The 20,615-nt window shown below is 52.1% G+C and overlaps 1 protein-coding gene across 3 annotated transcripts in view; it reads right to left on the reverse strand.

Annotated features, from left to right (window-relative positions):
- TTC39A (tetratricopeptide repeat domain 39A) overlaps positions 1-19,928 on the reverse strand; it is a 58,816-nt gene extending 38,888 nt beyond the window's left edge. Inside the window, exon 1 of one of the 3 annotated variants that reach the window (XM_003891872.3) lies at positions 19,817-19,928. In XM_003891872.3, coding sequence (XP_003891921.1) covers positions 19,817-19,869 — 53 coding nt within the window. In that variant the 5' untranslated portion in view covers positions 19,870-19,928. Of the gene's footprint in view, positions 1-4,654; positions 4,775-5,365; positions 5,609-19,816 lie in introns of those variants that run through there. The other 2 variants (XM_017961457.3, XM_031668525.1) reach the window with 2 other exon arrangements.
- Positions 19,929-20,615: the final 687 nt, after the last annotated feature.

The raw sequence follows: 20,615 nt of genomic DNA on the forward strand, positions 1-20,615 counted from the left end.
CCGCTAAACAATTTCAGAGCCAAGAGCCTGCCTCCCATTTCTGCACACACACGCACCCCTTATCACCTCCATCCCCCACCGAGGGAGAGGTCCCATCTGCTTGGTCTACCTGGAGAGAAAGATCCAGGCCGGATGGACAGTCAGTGCAGAGGGGCACAGTCCTTCCCTCGGCAGCCCCGGCACCTCTTCTGCTTAACTGGGATGAGGCTGTCTGCGGTGACCTCCCCCAGACTAGGGGTAAGCTGAGCCCTGGGCTGATTTCCTCCCTCCTTCCCTATCACAAGCACCCACGAATCTCATGCTCTAGGCTATGCATAGGACTGGGCTCTGGGGACACAGAGTGGACACAGATCTAGGGCTGCCTCTTCAGGAGCTCACAGCCTACAGGAGACAGATGCAGACAGGGCAGCGACCGCCACAGTGCTCAGGGCTGTGATAATAGGAATCACTGGGGGCCAAAGGGGCCCAGAAGACACCTCTAACTCAGCCTGGGGCACTGAGGAGGCTGAGTGGAAGGAGGACGGCATCATGGAAGGAGGATGGCATCAAGGAAAATGCCATCAAACTGAGAACAAGATGGAGAAAGAAGTCTAAGAAGGGGAAACAGCACACACACAGGGTTGGAGGCATGACATCAGTTAGGAGGTACAAGCATTCTGGAAGGGCTTAGAAGACAGAGGCTCTGGAAGGCCAGCTAAATGGAGGGGTGAGGCTGAGGAGGCTAGAGAGCTCAGGAAGGCTGGAGACACACGCCCCATTTGACTTAATAATAGCATTAACAACCACCATTGCCACAAAGAGATTACCACTTCAAGTTATCTAAATTGATGACTGCATTATTTCACTCAGTCCTGTCAGCAGGCACCCTTATCTGCCTCTGACAGATAAGGCAGGGACAGGCAGTGAAGACAGGTACGCAGTCAGGCTCCTCTCAGGAGCCTGGGAGAAGACAAAAATGCATTCTGTGGAAGCAACAGCGCCAAACCTTTCCCCTCACCTGACTGAGACTGAGGCCCCCATTTCTCCACAGGCTGCCCCTTCGTCTCCAAGACCTTTCTTTCCCCAGGACACCTTGCCTGGCCCAGGTAACATCTACCTATTCCTGCGCTGATGGTGGCCTCTCCACTGTGTGTTGGGGAACCAAGGAGAGGGATGGGGAGAAGAGGTGCTGGGCTGGATGGAGCAGAACTGGTGACCAATGCCAAGAGCTCTGGCACAGTGGTGGCAGCTCTCTCATTCAGATCCCACCCACAGTTGAGGCCCGAATGAGAAGGGAGCTAGGGGGTGGGAGGGGGTGTCAGGTAGCCCAGAGCCACCCCCACTCTCCCCTCCCCTCCCACTTCTCTACTATAGTTGGCTTGTACTACTTCTTCTGTGCCAATGGGCAGATCTGGGTAGAGCTGGGAGACCCTCAGTTCCCACTGAGAACAGAAAATCCTCCTACCTCCATCCCAGTCAGGGTGAGGTAGGTGTGGGGTGGGTGAGGCGGCGCAGCGGTCGCTCAGGAACCAACTGCAGTCAGAGCTGGATTTTAATCCCTGCTCCAGCACCGAGGGGAACTTTGGCTCAATGAGTAAAATAATCTGTCCATGGGGATCTGTTGCTTCCGAAGTGATCTTTCCAAATGGCAAAAATGATTGTGACTCTCCTTCCAAAAAGTCTCCCTTAGCTGCACATAAATGTGTCACGGAGTGATGTAGCATGACCTAATGCAGTGTGGCCTGCAAGAGTTCTGAAAGCAGACAACCCTAGACCCAAGCTGCAGCTATTACTTGCTGGATAACCTTGGGAATGTTCCATGCCCTCTATGAGCCTCTGTTTCCTCATCAAGGAAATGGGAATGACAGTACTTACCTCCCATGGTTTTTGTGAAGAACGACTAAGACTATGGAAAGCACAAGAGTACTCAGAAAATGTGAGTAATTATTATTTTTTCTAAAATTATGTATTGCCATCTTTTTTTTTTTTTTGAGAGAGGCTCACTGCAACCTCTGCCTCCCGGGTTCAAGAGATTTTCTTGCCTCAGCCTCCCGAGTAGCTGGGATTACAGGTGTGTGCCACCATGCCCAGCTAATTTTTGTATTTTTAGTAGAGACGGGGTTTCACCATGTTGGCCAGGCTGTCTCAAACTCCTGACCTCAGGTGATCCGCCTGCCTGGGCCTCCCACAGTGCTGGGATTATAGGCGTGAGCCACTGCACGCAGCCTTACCATCATTTCTTGATCAAGTAGCACTGACTTTATAAAGAAACTAAATAACTTTAAAAGATTGAGTGGGCCAGGCACGGTGGCTCACACCTGTAATCCCAGCACTTCAGGAGGCCAAGGCAGGAGGATCGCTTTAACCCAGTAGTTTGAGACCAGCCTGGGCAACAAAGTGAGATTCTGTCTCTATTTCATTTCATTTCATTTCATTTCATTTCATTTCAGATCGAGTGCACATATCCAACAACCCAGTAATTCCACTACTAGGGGCCACCCTCGTGAAACACATGTGCAAAGGACAATCGTACAAGAATATTCACTGTCAAGACACTAGGAACATCTCGACATCCATCAAGAAGGATAAATAAACAAACGGAGGTGTCTACATAAGGTGCTGTATCACACGTTAGGGCAAGTGGGACAACAGCTGCAGGATCAAGGCTAAATCTGAGACCTGAAGTTGAGTATGAAAACACAAGCTGCAGCATGACACATGCTATAGGACTCCATTCACAGAAAACTTTGAAGTAAGAACAAACTACATATTTTTAAGATTTACACACATTGAGCAAAAGAATAAAAACAGGGAAATGATAAAACCTAAATTCAGGATGGCAATCAATTCTGGAGAGGGAAGGAGCGAAGAGGTTTCCACAAGACTTTCAAGGGTCTCTACTATGGTTTATATTCTTTAAAAGAATATAAAATAAATGGGGCACAATGTTAATATCTGACAAAGTTGGGTGGCAAGGGTATGTGAGTTCATCTTACTATTTGCTATATTTTTCTGAAGACTTAAAATATTTCATAATTTTTAAAGAGGTAGGGATTTAAGGCTTGATTTGTTCACCAATGACCATCTGGCCCCAGAGCAGGCCTTGCTGAGTGTCTGTTGAGTGAGCGTCTCTGTAGTGAAGGTGAGAATGGTCCTGCTGCGTGCGGCCCTCCTCTGCTCAGACCCCACTAGGATGACCCTAACCAGGGGTGGTGACAGATGGACAGGTGGCTTCAAAGAAGAGTGGGCAGGCATGCTGAGAGGCAGGTACGGTTGCGCATAAGGAAGACCCACCCCCGTGAGAAGAGCAAGCTTGCTGTCCTGAGGCCTGCAGCAGGGCCAGAGGAGCCCAGGGTTGTAGAGGGCACTTAGGCAGGGATGTAAGCATATAAGGAAGTGGGATGAATGTGGTTTTCAGCCCTGGAGTCTAGACTTCTTTGATAGATACCTTGCTCCATGCCCTCCTTCTCTCCTGGAAACCACTCTTCTGGACCCAGCAGGGTGGTGGTGCTCAGTCAGGGCTGCGCAGAAGGAACCTACCCAACCTCCAGCTTTACAAAGACTTGGGCCCAGAGCAGGAAAGGAGCAGCCAGTCCCACTTCTCTGTGTTTTCCAAAGGAGGGACCAGAAGTCTAGGAAGTGTAAAGGACTGGCCAAAGTCATACAACAAAGATGATCAAGCTGAAACTCGCCACGCAACCCTCTCCCAGGCCAGGGTGTCCCCCAGCAACCCAGCTTCCAAGCCCTGATACAGCCACACACACGCAAGCCCTGTGGAGGCTTCTAGCTGCCAGCTGGCACCAGCCTCGTCACCTCCCTGTTCACGTGTCACGCCTCCGGCCCTTAGCAAATATTGTCACTGGTGGTGAGGCTCCAGGCAGGGTGAGCCCTCCTCCCAGCTCACCTGGGCCGGCTCTCTGCCCAGCAACCTCCCAGCAGTCAGGGCTCCTAGCAGCTGCCCCGTTCCCTGCCCACTGGGGCCCAGGAAAAGCAGAGAGTTGCTGAAGGTCTCCCGACAGTAGTGTCTGTCACTGGCGGGGGTGATCTAGGTAGGGGTCCCATAGGGGTTTCTCAGTGGGATGTGGGTAGGGTTGGGCAGGAGAGCCACGCTGAAGGTGACAACACTCACTTTTTACTATCCAGGTTCCTGCTGCACCCAATGGGCCCGGCTGGCCCATACCTTAGCCGTTTAAATTCCCCTAATGTCCCTGAAGATGATGGGGTAGGGGGATCTGACAACAGACAGAACTGAGTTCAAATCCCACCCCCAACTCTTACCTCCTGGGTGACCGATGACAAGTCACTTAAGTGCTGTGCCTCAGTTTCCTCATCTGTAACGGGGATGAGAGTAACAGGGCCCACCCCACAGGAGTGAACGCCACAAGGCAGGTGGGGAAGGCTGCTCTGAACGTGTCTGTGACTATAGCTCCGTGAGAAAGTTGGGACCCAGAAGGGGAGTGACCTACCCGGGGTCTCCGCGCCTCCGCCTCCTCGCAGCCCCCCGCCCCCACTCCTGGCGGCGGCGGCGGCTCCCAGGGGCCTGGCGGGGTGGGGGCTGGAAGCCGCAGTGCGGCCCCAGGCTGGTGCGCGGGGGAGGCCTGGCGTGGCGCCCGCCACCCGCCCCGGCCCCAGCCGGCGCCGCCCGCGCCCCCGGGCCTCCCAGCCGCGCACTTACCCCGCGGGCAGGGCTCCCGGGGCGCCAGCCGAGGTCATCGCCGAGGGGCGCGGGCTGCGCTGCCCCAGCCGGACGCCAGCAGCGGCCCAGGTGCTGCCGCCGGAACCCCGAGCCGGGCGCTGTGCGGTCGCGGACGCGGCGGCCGGGGAGGGGCGCGGCGGGGGCGGGGAAGGCGGCGGGGCCGGGCCGGGCCTCGGTCTCCCCACCTGCACCGTGGGGCCATGGCCGCCCGCGGCGACCCGCGCTCCTGCACCGCCAGGGGGTTCGGGCGGCCCCCACCCCCGCTCCGACAGGTGAGAGCCCGGCGCCCTCTGCGCAGACACCGCCCGGGCCGGGAGCTGGCGCCCTCCTCACACGTCCCCACCTATTTGGTGCTAGAAGTTCTCCGGGTCCCGAGGTCCACTTTACTGTCACTTCCCCTCCCCACAGCTCCCGCTCCGAAGCGGCCCCCACCTGAGCCGTCACCATGCTCCCGCATTAATTAGGGCATTCGTGCAGACAAAGACAGCCCCCAGAGCCAGGCCTGGATTTTAATCCCACCATCTTGCCCACTGAGTGACTGCAGGAGACCAGAAGGCGGGAAAAACGTGGTTTAGCAGTCACCGCTAGCTGGCAGTTCACACTGCCTTCTCAAATGATCCCCATAATTGCTATTTTATAGATGGGAAAACTGAGGCATGCGGTTCATTTGATTCACGCATGGTCACTCACCTAGTAAATGGCAAGCTAGGACTGGAATCCATCCCTCCTGAATCCAAAGCCAACACTCTGGCCACTTCCCCTCTTGGCCCCCTCTCCCCGGCATTCCCAGCGCTTGTGTGGGGGTCACCCACAACACTCCCCAAATGTCCACTGTGCACCGAGCCCTGAGGCGAGTGTCTCCACCTGACCTGATCTTCTGGCAGAGAGAGCCACTGGCCCATGAAGAGTTAACCAGCCACCACCTCCTGGCCCCAGATGCTGCTCTTAACCATGACTCATCAGAGCATGTGGCTGCCATTAGAGCTGTCCCTTCACAAAGGAAGAGACAGAAGTAAGGAAGGACTGTAGCTCCCCTGGAGCAACCATGACCTCCAGGACGCCAGAAGAAGAAGCAGAAGGGGACACAGCCTGCAGCAGCAACCACGGTGGGGACAGGACTTGCACCAGATCCCAGGGGAGCCAGGCAGTTTGGGCTTGGTGGTAGCTGCTTAAATCTAAGCAGGCTGCCTGGAAAGGCAGTGAAGTCCCATCCTGCCCATTTGTGAGCAGCGGCCAGGTGCTCATTTGCCAGAATCATCCCATCTCTGGGAGTCTCATATACAGGCACGAAAAAGATAATTAACTACTAGAAGCAAGCTATGATGACACCCACCAGCAACTATAAAGAATTCAGACAAGGGGAGAGCCTGGGGAGCTTCCTGGAAGAGGTGGTGACAGAACTGAGCCTTGAAGTTTATATTATTGAAACAAACTGAAGTCGTGGAGAGGGTGTACCAGATCTGGGAGCAGCATGGATGAAGGCATGGAGGTGGGAAAGGGTGAGGATGGTGAGGCCACCAGCAGTACATGTAAAGAGGGTGATGAGGCTGGGGCCCCTATCGCATGCCATGCGCTTTCAAATCTCTAGGCATTCAAACATGCTGTTCCCTCTGTGTGGAACACACCTTCCTCCCTTGTCACTTGTTAGTCGTTCGTGTAACCAGGAGTGGATCCAGAAGCTTACAATGGGGAGGCCACTGTTCAAAAAAAAAAATACAAATTTACCAATACAGGTTGAGCATTCCTAATTTGAAAAACTGAAATCCAGAATGCTCCAAAATTTGAAGCTTTTTTTTTTCTCTCTTTTTTTTGAGACAGTGTCTCACTCTGTTGCCCAGGCTGGAGTGCAGTGGCACGATCTCGTGATCTCAGCTCACCACAACCTCCATCTCCAGGGTTCAAGTGATTCTTATCCCACAGCCTCCCGAGTAGCTGAGATTACAGGGATGTGCCACCATGCCCAGCTGATTTTTGTATTTTTAGTAGAGACAGACAGGGTTTTGCCATGTTGGCCAGGCTGGTCTCAAACTCTGGACCTCAAGTGATCCGCCTACCTTGGCCTCCCACAGTGGAATTACAGGCGTAAACCACCGCGCCCAGGCTGAAACTTGAAGCTTTTTCAGCACTGTAGTTGGAGACTGCAGGCCTGCCATGTTTGCTGTGCTGTTGTTACAGCGGCCACAGCCATTCTACTGATGCTCATGTGCTGCTGAGTTACCCTGAACACTTTATTTTTTCACTGCATTAATGGCATGTTATATTTTTATTGTTAAGTACTTATGTCTGAATAAGGGTAAAAAAATGCTTATTGGGAGCACATAAATTCAGAGTCAAAAATGATGGTGATGCCAAATAATCACAGGTTGTCCACATGGGTGGCTGAGAGAGTGACACTTCTGCTTTCTGATGGTTCAGTGTACACAAACTTTGTTTCATGCACAAAATTACTAAAAATATTGTATAAAATTACCTTTAGGCGGCCGGACACGGTGGCTCACGCCTGTAATCCCAGCACTTTGGGAGGCTGAGACGGGCGGATCGCCTGAGGTCAGGAGTTTGAGACCAGCCTGACCAACATGGAGAAACCCATCTCTACTAAAAATACAAAATTAGCCAGGTGTGGTGGCACATGCCTCTGATCCCAGCTACTCGGGAAGCTGAGGCAGGAGAATCGCTTGAACCCAGAATGCGAAGGTTACAGTGAGCCGAGATCACGCCATTGTACTCCTGCCTGGGCAACAAAAGCAAAACTCTGTCCCCCCCGCCCCGCCAAAAAAAAAATTACCATTAGGTTATATGTGTAAGGTGTATATGAAACAAATGAATTTCATGTTTAGGCTTGGATCTCATCCCCAAGATAATTCATTATGCATGTGCAAATATTCCACAATCTTCAGGCCGGGCACGGTGGCTCAAGCCTGTAATCCCAGCACTTTGGGAGGCCGAGACGGGTGGATCACGAGGTCAGGAGATCGAGACCATCCTGCCTAACACGGTGAAACCCCGTCTCTACTAAAAAAATACAAAAAAGTAGCCAGGCGAGGTGGCGGGCACCTGTAGTCCCAGCTACTCGGGAGGCTGAGGCAGGAGAATGGCGTAAACCCGGGAGGCAGAGCTTGCAGTGAGCTGAGATCCGGCCACTGCACTCCATCCTGGGCGACAGAGCGGACTCCGTCCCAAAAAAAAAAAAAAAAAAAAAAAATTCCAAAATCCATAAAAATCCAAAAATTGAAACACTTCTGGTCCAGAGCATTTTGGGTTAGGGATAGTCAGCCTGTATAAAATTGCCAGGGTTCCCCCAGAGCCTTGGAAGGGGCCAGGTAAATGAGGAATCCTGAAGCTATAAGCTGTATTAGCTCTAAGGTAAACCTTTACTGTATTTGACCAACATTTGTTGACATTTTGCCATATGCCAAAACTCCTCCTTATCCTGCAGGTTTCAGTTCAGATGTCACCTCTTCCAGGAAGCCCTCCCTCCATAGACGGGTCAGGGACTGCCTGTGCACCCACCGCCCTAACCCCCTCTGACCTACCTTAATCACCCTGGGCTGTCACTGTCTGTGTGTGGTATGTGTGTTTGGGGTGGTGGGGAGCAAGGAGTGAGGTTTGTATGTGACTGTCTGCTTCTGGAGGGTAGGGCCTGGTCTGATTCATCTCTGTGTCTCAGGGCCTGACATCAGGTACCTGACTAGTCACCAGACACTAATGCGGGGCCTAGCACTTTACAATTTTCCTCTGAGGTTATTATAACAATGGCTGACACACATCAAAGGCTTTTTACATGCTACATATGGTGTTCAGTGTATAACATGGATCATCTTATTTAATTTTCACTTTACCACCTCTCTGAGCCTCAGTTTCCTCATCAGTAAAATGGAAATAATATTGCCGACTTCCAAGGTTGCTCTGAGTATTAAGAATTCATATATAAGCTGAGCACGGTGGCTCACACCTGTAATCCCAGCACTTTAGGAGGCCAAACAGGTGGACTGCATGAGCCCAGGAGTTTGAGAACAGCCTGGGCAACATGGTGAGACCGTGTCTCTACAAAAAAAAAAAAAAAGCCAGGCCAGGTGTGGTGGCTCATGCCTGTAATCCCAGCAGTTTGGGAGGCTGAGGTGGGTGGATCACCTGAGGTCAGGAGTTTGAGACCAGCCTGACCAACATGGAGAAACCCTGTCTCTAATAAAAATACAAAATTAGCCAGGTGTGGTGGTGCATGCCTGTGATCCCAGCTACTTGGGAGGCTGAGGTAGAATAATCGCTTGAACCCAGGAGGTGGAGGTTGCAGTGAGTCAAGATCGTACTATTGCACTCCAGCCTGGGCAACAAGAGCGAAATTCCGTCTCAGAAAAAAAAAAAAAAAAAAAGCCCAGCATGGGGTACGTAGTCCCGGCTACTCCAGAGTCTGAGGCAGGAGGATCAATTGAGCACAGGAGGTTGAGGCTGCAGTGAGCCATGATGGTGCCACCGCACTCCAGCCTGCGTAACAGAGCAAGACTCTGTCTCAAAAAAAAAATAAAGAAAATAGCAGAGTGCTATATAAATGCCCTGGTGATGGTTGTGGTGTACCACTAGACACTACTTTCCTCCCCATTTCACAGATGAAAAATGAGCTCAGTAAGGGAAGCAGAAGAGCTGCCTTTAGAGCTGGAACTCTCCCCGTACCACCACAGGGACAGTGATGCTGGAGCCACTCACCTAGTGAGTCAGCATATCAGAGTGGCCCACCCCTCAGGAGGGCCCCACCCAGGCCATTCCCGGCCCCCAGGAGCTCTGGCTCAGCCCCAGCGCAGGGTGGGGTCTGTGAGTCACCATCATCATTTCTGCCTCCCCAACTCAGGTGACCTTACTTGCATCACCTGTGTGTCCCCACCTTGAGGCGATGGGAGAGAATCCTGAGTCCTGGGTGCCTTCCTCCTGTCAGGAGACCTGTTTCCTGGTGTGTTACACCTGGGAGATACCAGGCCTGCTTTTCTCCCTCCTTTCCTCCCCAACATGCAAGAACAAATCACCAGCGTCACCACACCTCTCAATGGCCCTGAGAACCTTCACAGACTGCTTTCACCTGTGCCACTGTCAACTAAAGAAGGCCCTTAATATGGCCAGGTGCAGTGGCTCACGCCTGTAATCCCAGCACTTTGGGAGGCTGAGGCGGGCAGATCACTTGAGGTCAAGAGTTCAAGAACAGCCTGGCCAACATGGTGAAACCCTGTCTCTACTAAAAATACAAAAAAAATTAGCCAGTGGTGGTGGTGGACACCTGTAATCCCAGCTACTCGGGAGGCTGAGGCTTGAACCCAGGAGGTGGAGCTTGCAGTGAGCCAAGATCACACCATTGCACTCCAGCCTGGGTGACAGAGAGAAACTCTTGTCTAAAAAAGAAAAAGAAGAAGGCCCTTAATAAATACCTATTAAATGAGACCTCAGAATGCCCTAGAAAGTTTGTAATAGCATCACCTCCCATCCTACAGATGAGAAAATAGAGGCTTGGACAAACATCTAGCCATAGCTTGAACCCAGGTCTTGATTTCTTATTCTCTAGGGAAAAGGGGAAGAAGAGAAGAAAAGGGGGGTGTTTTAAGTGAGAGAGGTCATAGAAATGAGGGATGCAAGTGGTGACACATGATGCCATTGTTGCAGAAAGAGCTTAAGCCATGAAGTCAGCTCTGCCTGTACCTCTCAGAACCTCAGTTTTCCCATCTGTAAATCTGGGATAATAATCCCAAACTCTCAGGGATGCTGTGCGGATTACTGGGCATTATTTGGGTGACTCCTTCCCCCTTCTCAGCATCCAACCCAGCCCCTTCCTCCAGGCCTTTCCCTGGCATGAAGTGCCCCTCCCCAACACCTGCAGCCTCTGCCAGCCCGGATCCCCCCTCTTCAGACTCTAGAACCCTTCCTCTCCCACTGAACTAGTGACTATAAAGTAGATTTTCTTAAAGCTAGTGAGCCCCACCCTCGCAGGTTACAGGCTTGGGCTCGATAGCAATTCTCAAGTGAACAGGCCCATCAACAAAGGGCCTTCGGAGGGCTGTGACAGGGACAGATCTTAAATATTTTCCGGCAAGGGCCTTTAAGGAAGGATCTATTCCTGCTCCTTGGGCAGGCATGGGCTCTGTCCCCCACTAGCTATGTGACCTTTTGCAAATCACTGCCTCATTCTGGGGCAGTTCCTCTTCCCACCAGATATAAAGGGGAGAGAAATTTGGGCCAAGAATTCAAGGGCTCTCCCTGCTCTGAGGGTCTGTGTTCTAGGATCTGGGCTCTTCTACCCAAGTCTGGTCTCGAGGAGCTGCTGAGGGTAGGTCTAAGGAAGGAGCCTGGGTTAGCACAAGGGACCAAGAACAGCTCTAACTGAAAAAAGGTCAGAGCTCTAATGAGGGGTTTCCAGCATTGAGTGGCATCCTTTCAGGGGTCAGAACTTGGGATGCAGAGCCAAGGAGATCTGGATGGACTCCTGGCCCCCTATGTCCTAGCTGAGCAGTCCCAAGGAACTCATCCAATTAGACAGTAGTTCAGAGAGCAGGTTTGAAAGCCAGGGCTTGCACCTGGCACCCTGGGCCAGCAACCTCATTTCTGAAATGGGGATGATGATGGCATCAACCTCATTAGGTTGTTGCAGGGATTAAATGAGCTACATATCTATAGGGCAGATGAGCTACCTGACACACTGCAGGTGGGAATAGAAATTGGCTCCATCTGCCTGTAATCCCAGGACTTTGAGAGGCCAAGGCAGGAGGATTGCTTGAGGCCAGAAGTTGGAGACCAGCCTTGGCAACATAGTGAAACCCCTGTCTCTACAAAAAATAAAAACTTAGCTGGGCATGGTGGCACACAACTGTAGTCTGCTACTGTCTATTATCCACACAGCACCAGGCCCATTTGACACTTAGGCTAGATCACATCACAACTCTGCTCAAAGCCCTGTAAAGGCTCCCCATGTTCCTCAGTGCAAAAACTGTCTGTCTATGGCTCATGAGGTCCTGCACAATCTGTATGCTCCCATCATCTCCCGACATCATTTCCCTTTATTCCCTCTCTTATTTCAGCCACACTGGCCTCCTTGCTCACCTGCAAATATGCCAGGCACATTCCTACTTCAGGCCCTTTGGACTCGCTATTCCCTCTGCCTGGAATGCTCTTCTCACACGATTCACACTTCACCTTCTTCAGGTCTCAGCTCAGATATCATCGTCTCTGTGAGGCCTTCCCTGACCATTCTGTTTAATACATTTTTGTTTTGAGACGGAGTCTCACTCTGTCACCCAGGCTGGAGTGCAGTGGCGCCGTCATAGCTCATTGTAACCTCCGCCTCCCGGGTTCAAGTGATTCTCCTGCCTCAGCCTCCCGAGTAGCTGAAACTACAGGTGCCCCCCACCATGCCCGGCTAATTTTTGTATTTTTAATAGAGACTGGATTTCACCATGTCGGCCAGGCTGGTCCCAAACTCCTGACCTCAAATGATCTGCCCGCCTCAGCCTCCCAAAGTGCTGAGATTACAGGTGTGAGCCACGGCGCCCGACCCCATTCTATTTAAAGTTGAACCCCTGCCCCCATCCTCCCAGTTCTTCTGCCCTGCATTATTTTTCCACAGTGCTTGTTGTCATGTGACAGCTTTTTATTTTGCTTATTCGTTTATTCTCCCTCTCCCCATTAAACTAAGTTCCACAGGTAGGGTTTTTGTTTGTTTGTTTTGAGTGGGGTCTCACTTTATCGCCCAGGCTGGTCTTGAACTCCTGGGTTCAAGTGATCCTCCCACCTCAGCCTCCTGAGTAGCTGAGACTCTAGGGACATGTGGTTGTGCCCAGCTTCAGGAATTTTTTTGTTTTTGCATTACTATTTTGTTCTCTAATATATTTCCAGTGCCTAGAACAGTGCCTGACTCAATAAAAAGGCTTGCTGCATAAAGGAATTTGCTAGAATATGGAAAAATATTAAGAAAGCAGAATACAAAATTATCCACCTAATATTAAAAGGAAAATCCTGACATCTATGCATTTTAGGAAGCATGAAGAGGTACTGAAGCCATTTCTGGGGGAGGTAGTACAATATAGTGCAGGGAATAGGATATTTGAATCTGAGTTTTGGCTTCTTCACTATAATCCAGGGCAACACTCTTCACCTCCTTGTGCCTAACTTTCCTCATCTATTAAAGTGGAGAAAACAAGGCTTCCCTGGTCAGAGTTGTGTGGATTACAGATGATGCTGCATGTCACATGCTGGCTGTTGGGGCACAGTCAAAGGCAGGTCTCTTTCTTTACAGATCACAGAGAAAGGGGAAGAGAACATTCTGGAGGCAGCAGGCAAGTTCTGAAGGTGTCCAGGGGAGAGGAGCTGGGGTTTGGAGGGAGCAGTGGCAAGCAAAGGAGGAGAGAAGGGGAGAAGGGTGCCCACCCGAGTGCAGCACTGTCAAGTGGAGATTTATCTTCCTTTTTTTTTTTTTTTTTTTTTTTTTGAGACAGAGTCTTACTCTGTTGTCCAAGCTGTAGTGTAGTGGTGCGATCTTGGCTCACTGCAACCTCCAACTCCCGGTTTCAAGTGATCCTCCCACCTCAGCCTCCCAAGTAGCTGAGATTATGGGCATGCACCACCACGCCTGGCTAATTTTTGTATTTTTAGTAGAGACAAGGTTTCACCATGTTGGCCAGGCTAGTCTTGAACTGCTGACCTCAAGTGATCCACCCACCTTGGCCTCCCAAACTGCTGGGATTACAGGTGTGAGCCACCACGCCCGACCTGATTTATCCTCCTTTGAGTGGCCTGTCCTGTGCTCAGGGACAGCCCTTTGGTATGCCTTTCAACCACCCAGATGTAAAGCAATTGCTCACATACTCATTTACTTAGCAGTTTCTTTCAATCTGAGATTTAGCTACTGTACGTATCTGAGGAAGGATGTTTCTTAGCTTGAAATTAATTGAGTGGCGGCAGTGCTGCTTCTTGCAGGGTGTGGGTGCTGGTCAGAGCAGACCCTGTAAGAGGGAAGCTAAGGAGTAACACCTGAGGCTGCAGGAGGCAAAACAAATTTCACTCCCATGGGAGGAAAAGGAGCAAAAAGGAATGGAGTGTCTTAGCCCAGTTCCACGTGGATGGAGTCTCTGATGTCCTACCTAGTCCTAATATAATTGTCCTTTTGGCAGGGGTGTCATGGTGCAAAGGACCAGCCATTTATAGGGCAGGAAAGGATTTTACTTGAAAGTGGTAGATTTCTGCACTGCTGTTCACCTGGGAAAGACTGATCTATTATTTTATAGCCGATCTTAGCATAAGAAAGGAAGGCTTGGGAATCTTGGGCTAAGAGAAAAATTCCTCTTTTCTCCTGGGAAAGAAGATGTTGGAAGACACATTGGGCCCTCCCAGATGTGGATGTTCTACAGGAAGGCTCCTTCCAGGATGGCTGAGGGGAGAGGGCCATAACATCGTAAAATCATCTGTCCCTCACTCCTTGCTTCCTAAGGTGTTTTTAAAAATTAAAGCCTGAACAGGCATGGTGGCTCATGCCTATAATCCCAGCACTTTGGGAGGCTGAGGTGGGAGGATCACTTGAGGCCGGGAGTTCACGACCAGACTGGGCAACATGGTGAAACCCCATCTCTACCAAAATAAATTAATAAATAAATAGATAAGGTATAGCCTGGCCGCAGTCGAGCTGCTGGGGAATTAAGGGAAGGGTCTGTCCCACCAGTGGCATGGGGTGATTGCTGTAGAGTGACAGTTTACATCCCCTCAACATTCATATGTGGAAATCCTAACGCCTAAGATGATGGTATTAGGAGGTGGGCCCTTTGGGAGGTGATTAGCCCATGGGTGCAGAGCCCTCATGAACAGGATTGGTGCCCTTATAAAAGAAGTTCAAGAGAGACTCCTCGCCCCTTCTTCCATGTGAAGACGCAGCAAGAAAGCACCATCTACGAGCCAGAAAGCAGGCCCTCATCAGATACTGAATCTGCCTTGATCTTGGACTTCCCATCCTCCGGAACTGTGAGAAATACATTTCTGCTGTTTATGAGCTACCCAGTTTATGTTGTTTCATTATAGCAGCCTGAATGGGAACGAATTAAGAAAGGTGATCTAGCAAAGTGCCTCAGCGACCATTCCCCCACTAGGACAGGGTGGTGGTGGCAGTCAGGGAAAGAATGGCTGTGTTTGGCAAGGCTACAACACAGAAGAGTGGTGGGTGGCACAGGCCCCCAGAGGGGCCACGAGGGACCTTTCGGTTTTCAGATCTCAGAGCATCAAAAACAGCAGAGGGACTCAGAGGAATGGGCAGGGTGCTCCGAATATATCATAATTTGGGTATGTCATGAAACTACAGCTTTAAGGTCTGCTCTGTGGTCACATTTGCTAAATGCTGCCCTCCTCCCGCATCACGCCCCCTTTCTCCTCCCCTCTCCTACAGCCCATTGGCTGAGTGAGGAGCCTCCTCCTACTTGACCCCACCTCTCAGGGAACAGTGATTGGTTGAAGGAAGCACCAGTCAGAGTAGTCTCCTGAGCTTTTTCAGACTAAAACTGGTGAAGCCCTTCTTCTTCTTTTTTTTTTTGAAACGGAGTCTTGCTGTCTCCCAGGCTGGAGTGCAGTAGCTCGAGGATCACTGCAAGCTCCGCCTCCCGGGTTCACGCCATTCTCCTGCCTCAGCCTCCCGAGTAGCTGGGACTACAGGCGCCCGCCACCACGCCCGGCTAATTTTTTGTATTTTTAGTACAGACAGGGTTTCACCGTGTTAGCCAGGATGGTCTCAATCTGCTGACCTCGTCATCTGCCCACCTCGGCCTCCCAAAGTGCTGGGATTACAGGCGTGAGCCACCGCACCCGGCCTAGCCCTTCCTCTTATAATCGTCACGTGCGCTGATATAGCAGTGTGCCAGGCAGTGCTTTACATAAACTAACTCATCCGATCCTCAAAACAATCCTGGGAGGCGAGTCCTAACATTACCCACATTTTACAGATGAGGAAACTGAGGCACGAGAAGCTAAACAGCCTGTCAAAAGTCATACTGCTAGAAAGTCTCAGAGTCAGGCTTCAAAACCAGCCTAAGGCCAGGCACAGTGGCTCACGCCTGTAATCCCAACACTTTGGGAGGCTGAGGCGGGCGGATCACTTGAGGTCAGGAGTTTGAGACCAGCCTGGCCAACATGGTGAAACCCTATCTCTACTAAAAATACAAAATTAGCTGGGCGAGGTGGCGCATGACTGTAATCCCAGCTACTCCGGAGGCTGAGGCAGGAGAACCCGGAAGGTGGAGGTTGCAGTGAGCCGAGATCGCACCATTGCATTCCAGCCTGGGCGACAAGAGTGAAACTCTGTCTCACAAAAAATAACACCCCCCAACCCCCCAATACACACACACCGAAAAAACAAAACCAGCTTATGTGGCTCCAGAGTACTTCTCACTGCTTTGATTTACCATCCCAGGACTTGAGCCTGGAAGTTGCTGGCAGCCATGCCTCCTACTGAGTGGAGAAGCAGGTGAGTGTTAGGAGAGAATGGAGCTGGCCACAAAGAGAAACTGCGTTGAGAGGCAGAAATCTTCAGGAAAGGACAAAGCAAATCAAGCACCTCAGATCACAGATTTGAAGAGGTTACAGGAAATGTGGCATGCTGGCAGAACTGAAGTTGCAACCCAAATCTGTTTCTCAATGACACCCAAAAGGACCTAAATGTTCCAAGTTTAAACCCCTCCATAACTGATAGTGGGACAAAGGTTGCTTGAATGTCTTTCAAGGTCTTGTCATCAGGGATTGAGGATCTGATGGACCACAATGTGCTTCTCACACTAGAGCCCTCTCCTACCCCTTACAGTCATCCTCAGCAACAGGGGGCAGAGCAGAGTCCTGGGATTAAAAGCTTCAACACTGTAAAACTTGGAATTTTAAATCACAAGTCTGGGAATCACAAATGCTTCAACTTGCAGGATCTGAGAATCACAGAGGTCAAAACTCAGCACTGGCCTCAAGTCCAAATTAATTCCCAAGAAAGAGACCCCAAAGCCACCCAAGGATTCCAGCCACCAAATTAGAAACTCCCAACCTAGAAGCATCTGAGAGCTCCTCCAGCCCAAGCTCAGGAGAATTCAGGCTCAAGAGCAGGAATTCTGACTAAAGCAGTCCTAGCAGGCCTCCAGCCTCCTAGGCTGGGCCCCTCCATTCTTGAGGAGGCCCCTCCCTCCCACAGCAGATCTGCCACTCAATTACTCTCTCCAAAGCAATCTGCCTGTCTGTACACTCCCTTTTATTTTTGGTGCTGTCTCCTACCACGAGTGGGCGCTTCTACCACAACTTAGCTATGGTATGGCTAAGAAGGGCCTGGTTTGTAGGCTGAGTAGGGGGGTGGTCCCCACTGTAACATGCATGGGCGTTAGGAATGGTCCCCTTTCCTTTTCCCAGCAGTTCCCAGCTACCCAATCCTGGTGCCTGGAATCCCACAATTGACTCCCAAACCTTTCAGAATCCTCTCTGCTCAATGGAAATACCCTGGAAGGAAGATTACCTCATACCAGTACTGAGAAGGAAGTGAACACCGAATATGCCCCAGTGACTGTTAGGTCCTTTACAAATGACTTCAATAGATCTTTCCACAGCTCAGAGAGTGGCTATTATTTTACAGCTGAGGAAACTGAGGCTCACACAGATCAGACAATGAATCAATGTCAAAGAGCCAGTAAGTAAGCGGCAGAGCAGTGGTTGAGCACCCCTCCACATCCCCATCCCCCTGCCAAGTTCTTTGCCCTTGGCTATGCTGTGGGACACAGGGTGGTGTGGTGGGCGAGGGGTGAGGGTGGAGAGGTCACAGGTCCTGAGCTGGGAGAATGGAGTCCCAGGTTTGAGCCTCAGGTGTGAGACCTTGTGTGGGCCACCGGGAGTTGCCCACACAAATTCTCTGGGTATTTGTGCCCAGCAAGTTCCAGCTGAAGTACAAAGGCGCATGTGCGCAGGCTCACAGTGCACTTCCTCACACAGGCCCATTGGGGGATGTGGAGGCCTCTGCTTGACCAGAGACCACCCCCACACCTTCTCCTCAGCCTGTCCATTCACTGCTTCTCAATTCTTCCTTCTTAAATTCTGTCTCCCATTCCCTCCATTCTCCTAACCCACACCTCAGCATCTCTCTCCTGGACCATCACGCCAGCCTCCCCTCTGCTCTCCCTGCACACTGAGAGGTGAGTAACATACACACACGGGAGACCCTGAAAGCTCCCAGGTGCCCACAGGACAATGCACAGCTGGATTCTCCCAGGCAGGGCAGGTCCTGGAAGGCAAGAAAGCCATGTGGCCCAGGGATCTCGTGCTCCTCAGAAATCATCCCCTCATGTCCTCATCAAAACCGAAATGCACTCTGAGCCCCATTATGTGCTGTGCTCTGGGAACATGGGGACAAATGAGCCCTGTCCCCTTTCCATAAGTAGTGGAGAAACAGAAAAGGAAGAGGTGACAGTGATCCAGCATTAAAATGGCCTGTCCACAAAAATCCTTTCTCCATAGGACAGCATGGTCATCTTTAAATAAGTAAATGCCCTGCTAAAGCTCTCTAGTGGTTTCCCACCACACAGTGAAACCTAAATTCCTGGTCCTGTTTGTTCTGGCTAGCCTGCTTCCTGGGTCTCAGTGATCTTCCATCACTCGCCCTCCTTTCTTCTCAGACACAGCTCAGGCTTTGATGTGAGCTAACCTGCCTGCAATGCTTCAGCACTGCCAATTTTACTGTGCATCACATTATCTTATTGTACGCCTCGCCCAGCACCCATTTCTGATGTTTGTTTGTTTGTCTACTTGTTTATGTCTCTCTCCCACTAGAACCTGGTCGCTCAGAGCAGGACCTGTATGTCTGAAGTAACACCATACCTGCAGTGCCTAGTGCAGTGCTGGCCCAGCACACCAGTGCTCAACAATGTGCGCTGAAAGGCTGAATGAGAGCCGCCAAAGGGTGGTGAAGAGCCACGGAAGGGTTTTATTTTCTTTAATGTTTTTTCCTTTATTTATATAGAGATAGGGTCTTGCTATGTGTCCTAGGCTGCTCTCAAATTCCTGGGCTCAAGCGATCCTCCCGCTTGGCCTCCCAAATTGTTGGGATTACAGGCATGAGCCACTATGCCTGGCCCATGGAAGGGTTTTAAAGTAGAAAATGGCTTGGTCTGGTTTGTGCTTTAGAAAGGATGTGTAGAAAGGGAGAGCCTGGAGGAGCTGGGGAAGGAGGCCTGATGCAATAGTCCAAGGAGAATAAACAGCTTTGAGAGACACTGGGAGGTAAAATCAACAGGACTTGTAGACGGGGGTGGGAGTAAGGTAGGGAGGTGTCAGGGATGACTCCCTGGTTTCGGGCTTGGGCAACCATTCACTGACATGGGGACACCGGAGGAGGAACACGTTTGGGGCTTGCCAAGTTTGAGGTGTTCACAGGACAGTCAGATGGAGGTGTTGGGAGGACAGTTGCATTCCCCTCTCCCTGGCACAGCAGGGTGAACTTTAAAGATGTAGGTATGAAGGGGAGGGCTGAACCTCAGAAGAGAGGTCAGGCCTGTCGTCTCCTCTCACAGGAACACAACTGGGGCCCACTAACTTATCCCGGAGGCAGGGCCAGCTAGGGAGGTGGCTGACACACGCTGCAGGGCTCGTCTTGGAGGAGCTGGGGTGCACATAACTCACCCTGGACTGGGACTGGAACCCAGGAGTTGCCCCACCTGCTCCTCGGATGTGGACAACCCCTCAGGGACACAGCGCCCTGGCTTCATCTGTCCGGGCACACAGCGTGCCCACACTTGGCTCATGCAGACCTGGGGAGAACCAGGTGAGAGGATGGAGGGCTGAGCGCAGACACCGCTGCCCAAACCTGACCTCCAGCCCCGCCTGAGGTCCCGCTCACCGAGTGGCCTTCGCAGGTGGCCCGCGTTTTGCGACACTGAGCGGCGCTCAGGTGGGACCGCGTCTACCCTCCCCAGTCCCCGCCCTGCTGGGGGCGAGGACAGAGAGCAGGGGGCGCACGGCGCTGCCCCTCCCGGGCCTCCGGCTGACCCCCACGCCCAGCAGCCGCAAACCCTTTCCCCAGCTGTGCCCCTCAGCTATTTCCCCGACCTCGGTTGGGTCCTCCGGCGGCCCCTTGGTCCCGTCCGCGCCTTCCGCCGAGTCCCCGCCCCCGCCCGGTACCTGCGGTCGCTTTTCCGGGAGGCCGCCTCCTTCCAGGTGGTCAGAAAGGCCATGGGCTCGGACGCGGGCGCGGGCGGCCCCCCGCGGCTGCGGCGGCGGCGGCAGTGGCGGCTACGGTGGCAGCACCTGGACGGGGCGGGCAGGGCGGGACCCGTGGCTCCTCCCCGCCCTGGACCGGCGCCTCCCTGCCCCAAAGTGGAAGGGCGTAGGTGTCCCTGGAGCGGGCCTGAGGTCCCTAGGAAAGCCCACTCCCACCCAGGACTAGAAAGGACTCCGAACACTCCGAAACCCCTCACTGGGCACCAGGAGAAACGGAGCTCCAGGCTTTGTCCAAGGTCACAAGGGGGCCAGCCGCCGGTCTCCCACTCTGTCCAGATCCCAGCCTCCAAACTGAAGGGGCCGCACGATGGCCTTACCAGGGTCCCTGCGGGACATAGCAGCACCACTGACCCTGTTCCCTCCTCCCTACATGCAGAGCCAGTTTTTCTAGGGCCTCACCTGAATGGGGTCAGAGGCTCAGGACTGAGTCAAATGCTGGGCACAGAGCACCAGCCGCAGGGGACTGATAGGCAGGGAAGTGGAGAGCAGCTGTCTGGGCCTGAGGGTGGAGGCTGCAGGCCAGGCCAGGCCCTGGAGTGACCCACTTCACCGACTTCTGAGTCCAGTCCCCCGTGACAGGATGGGGGACAGAGGAGAATGAGCCACAGCTCCATCTCCATATTTTATCTTAGGCCGTGTACATTTTTGGTTTTTATTTTAAATTACCACCACCAAGCAGAATCAGCTCTGGAGCAAGGGG

This window comes from Papio anubis, chromosome 1 (assembly GCF_008728515.1).
Source record: "Papio anubis isolate 15944 chromosome 1, Panubis1.0, whole genome shotgun sequence".
NCBI classification, from domain to species: domain Eukaryota; kingdom Metazoa; phylum Chordata; class Mammalia; order Primates; family Cercopithecidae; genus Papio; species Papio anubis.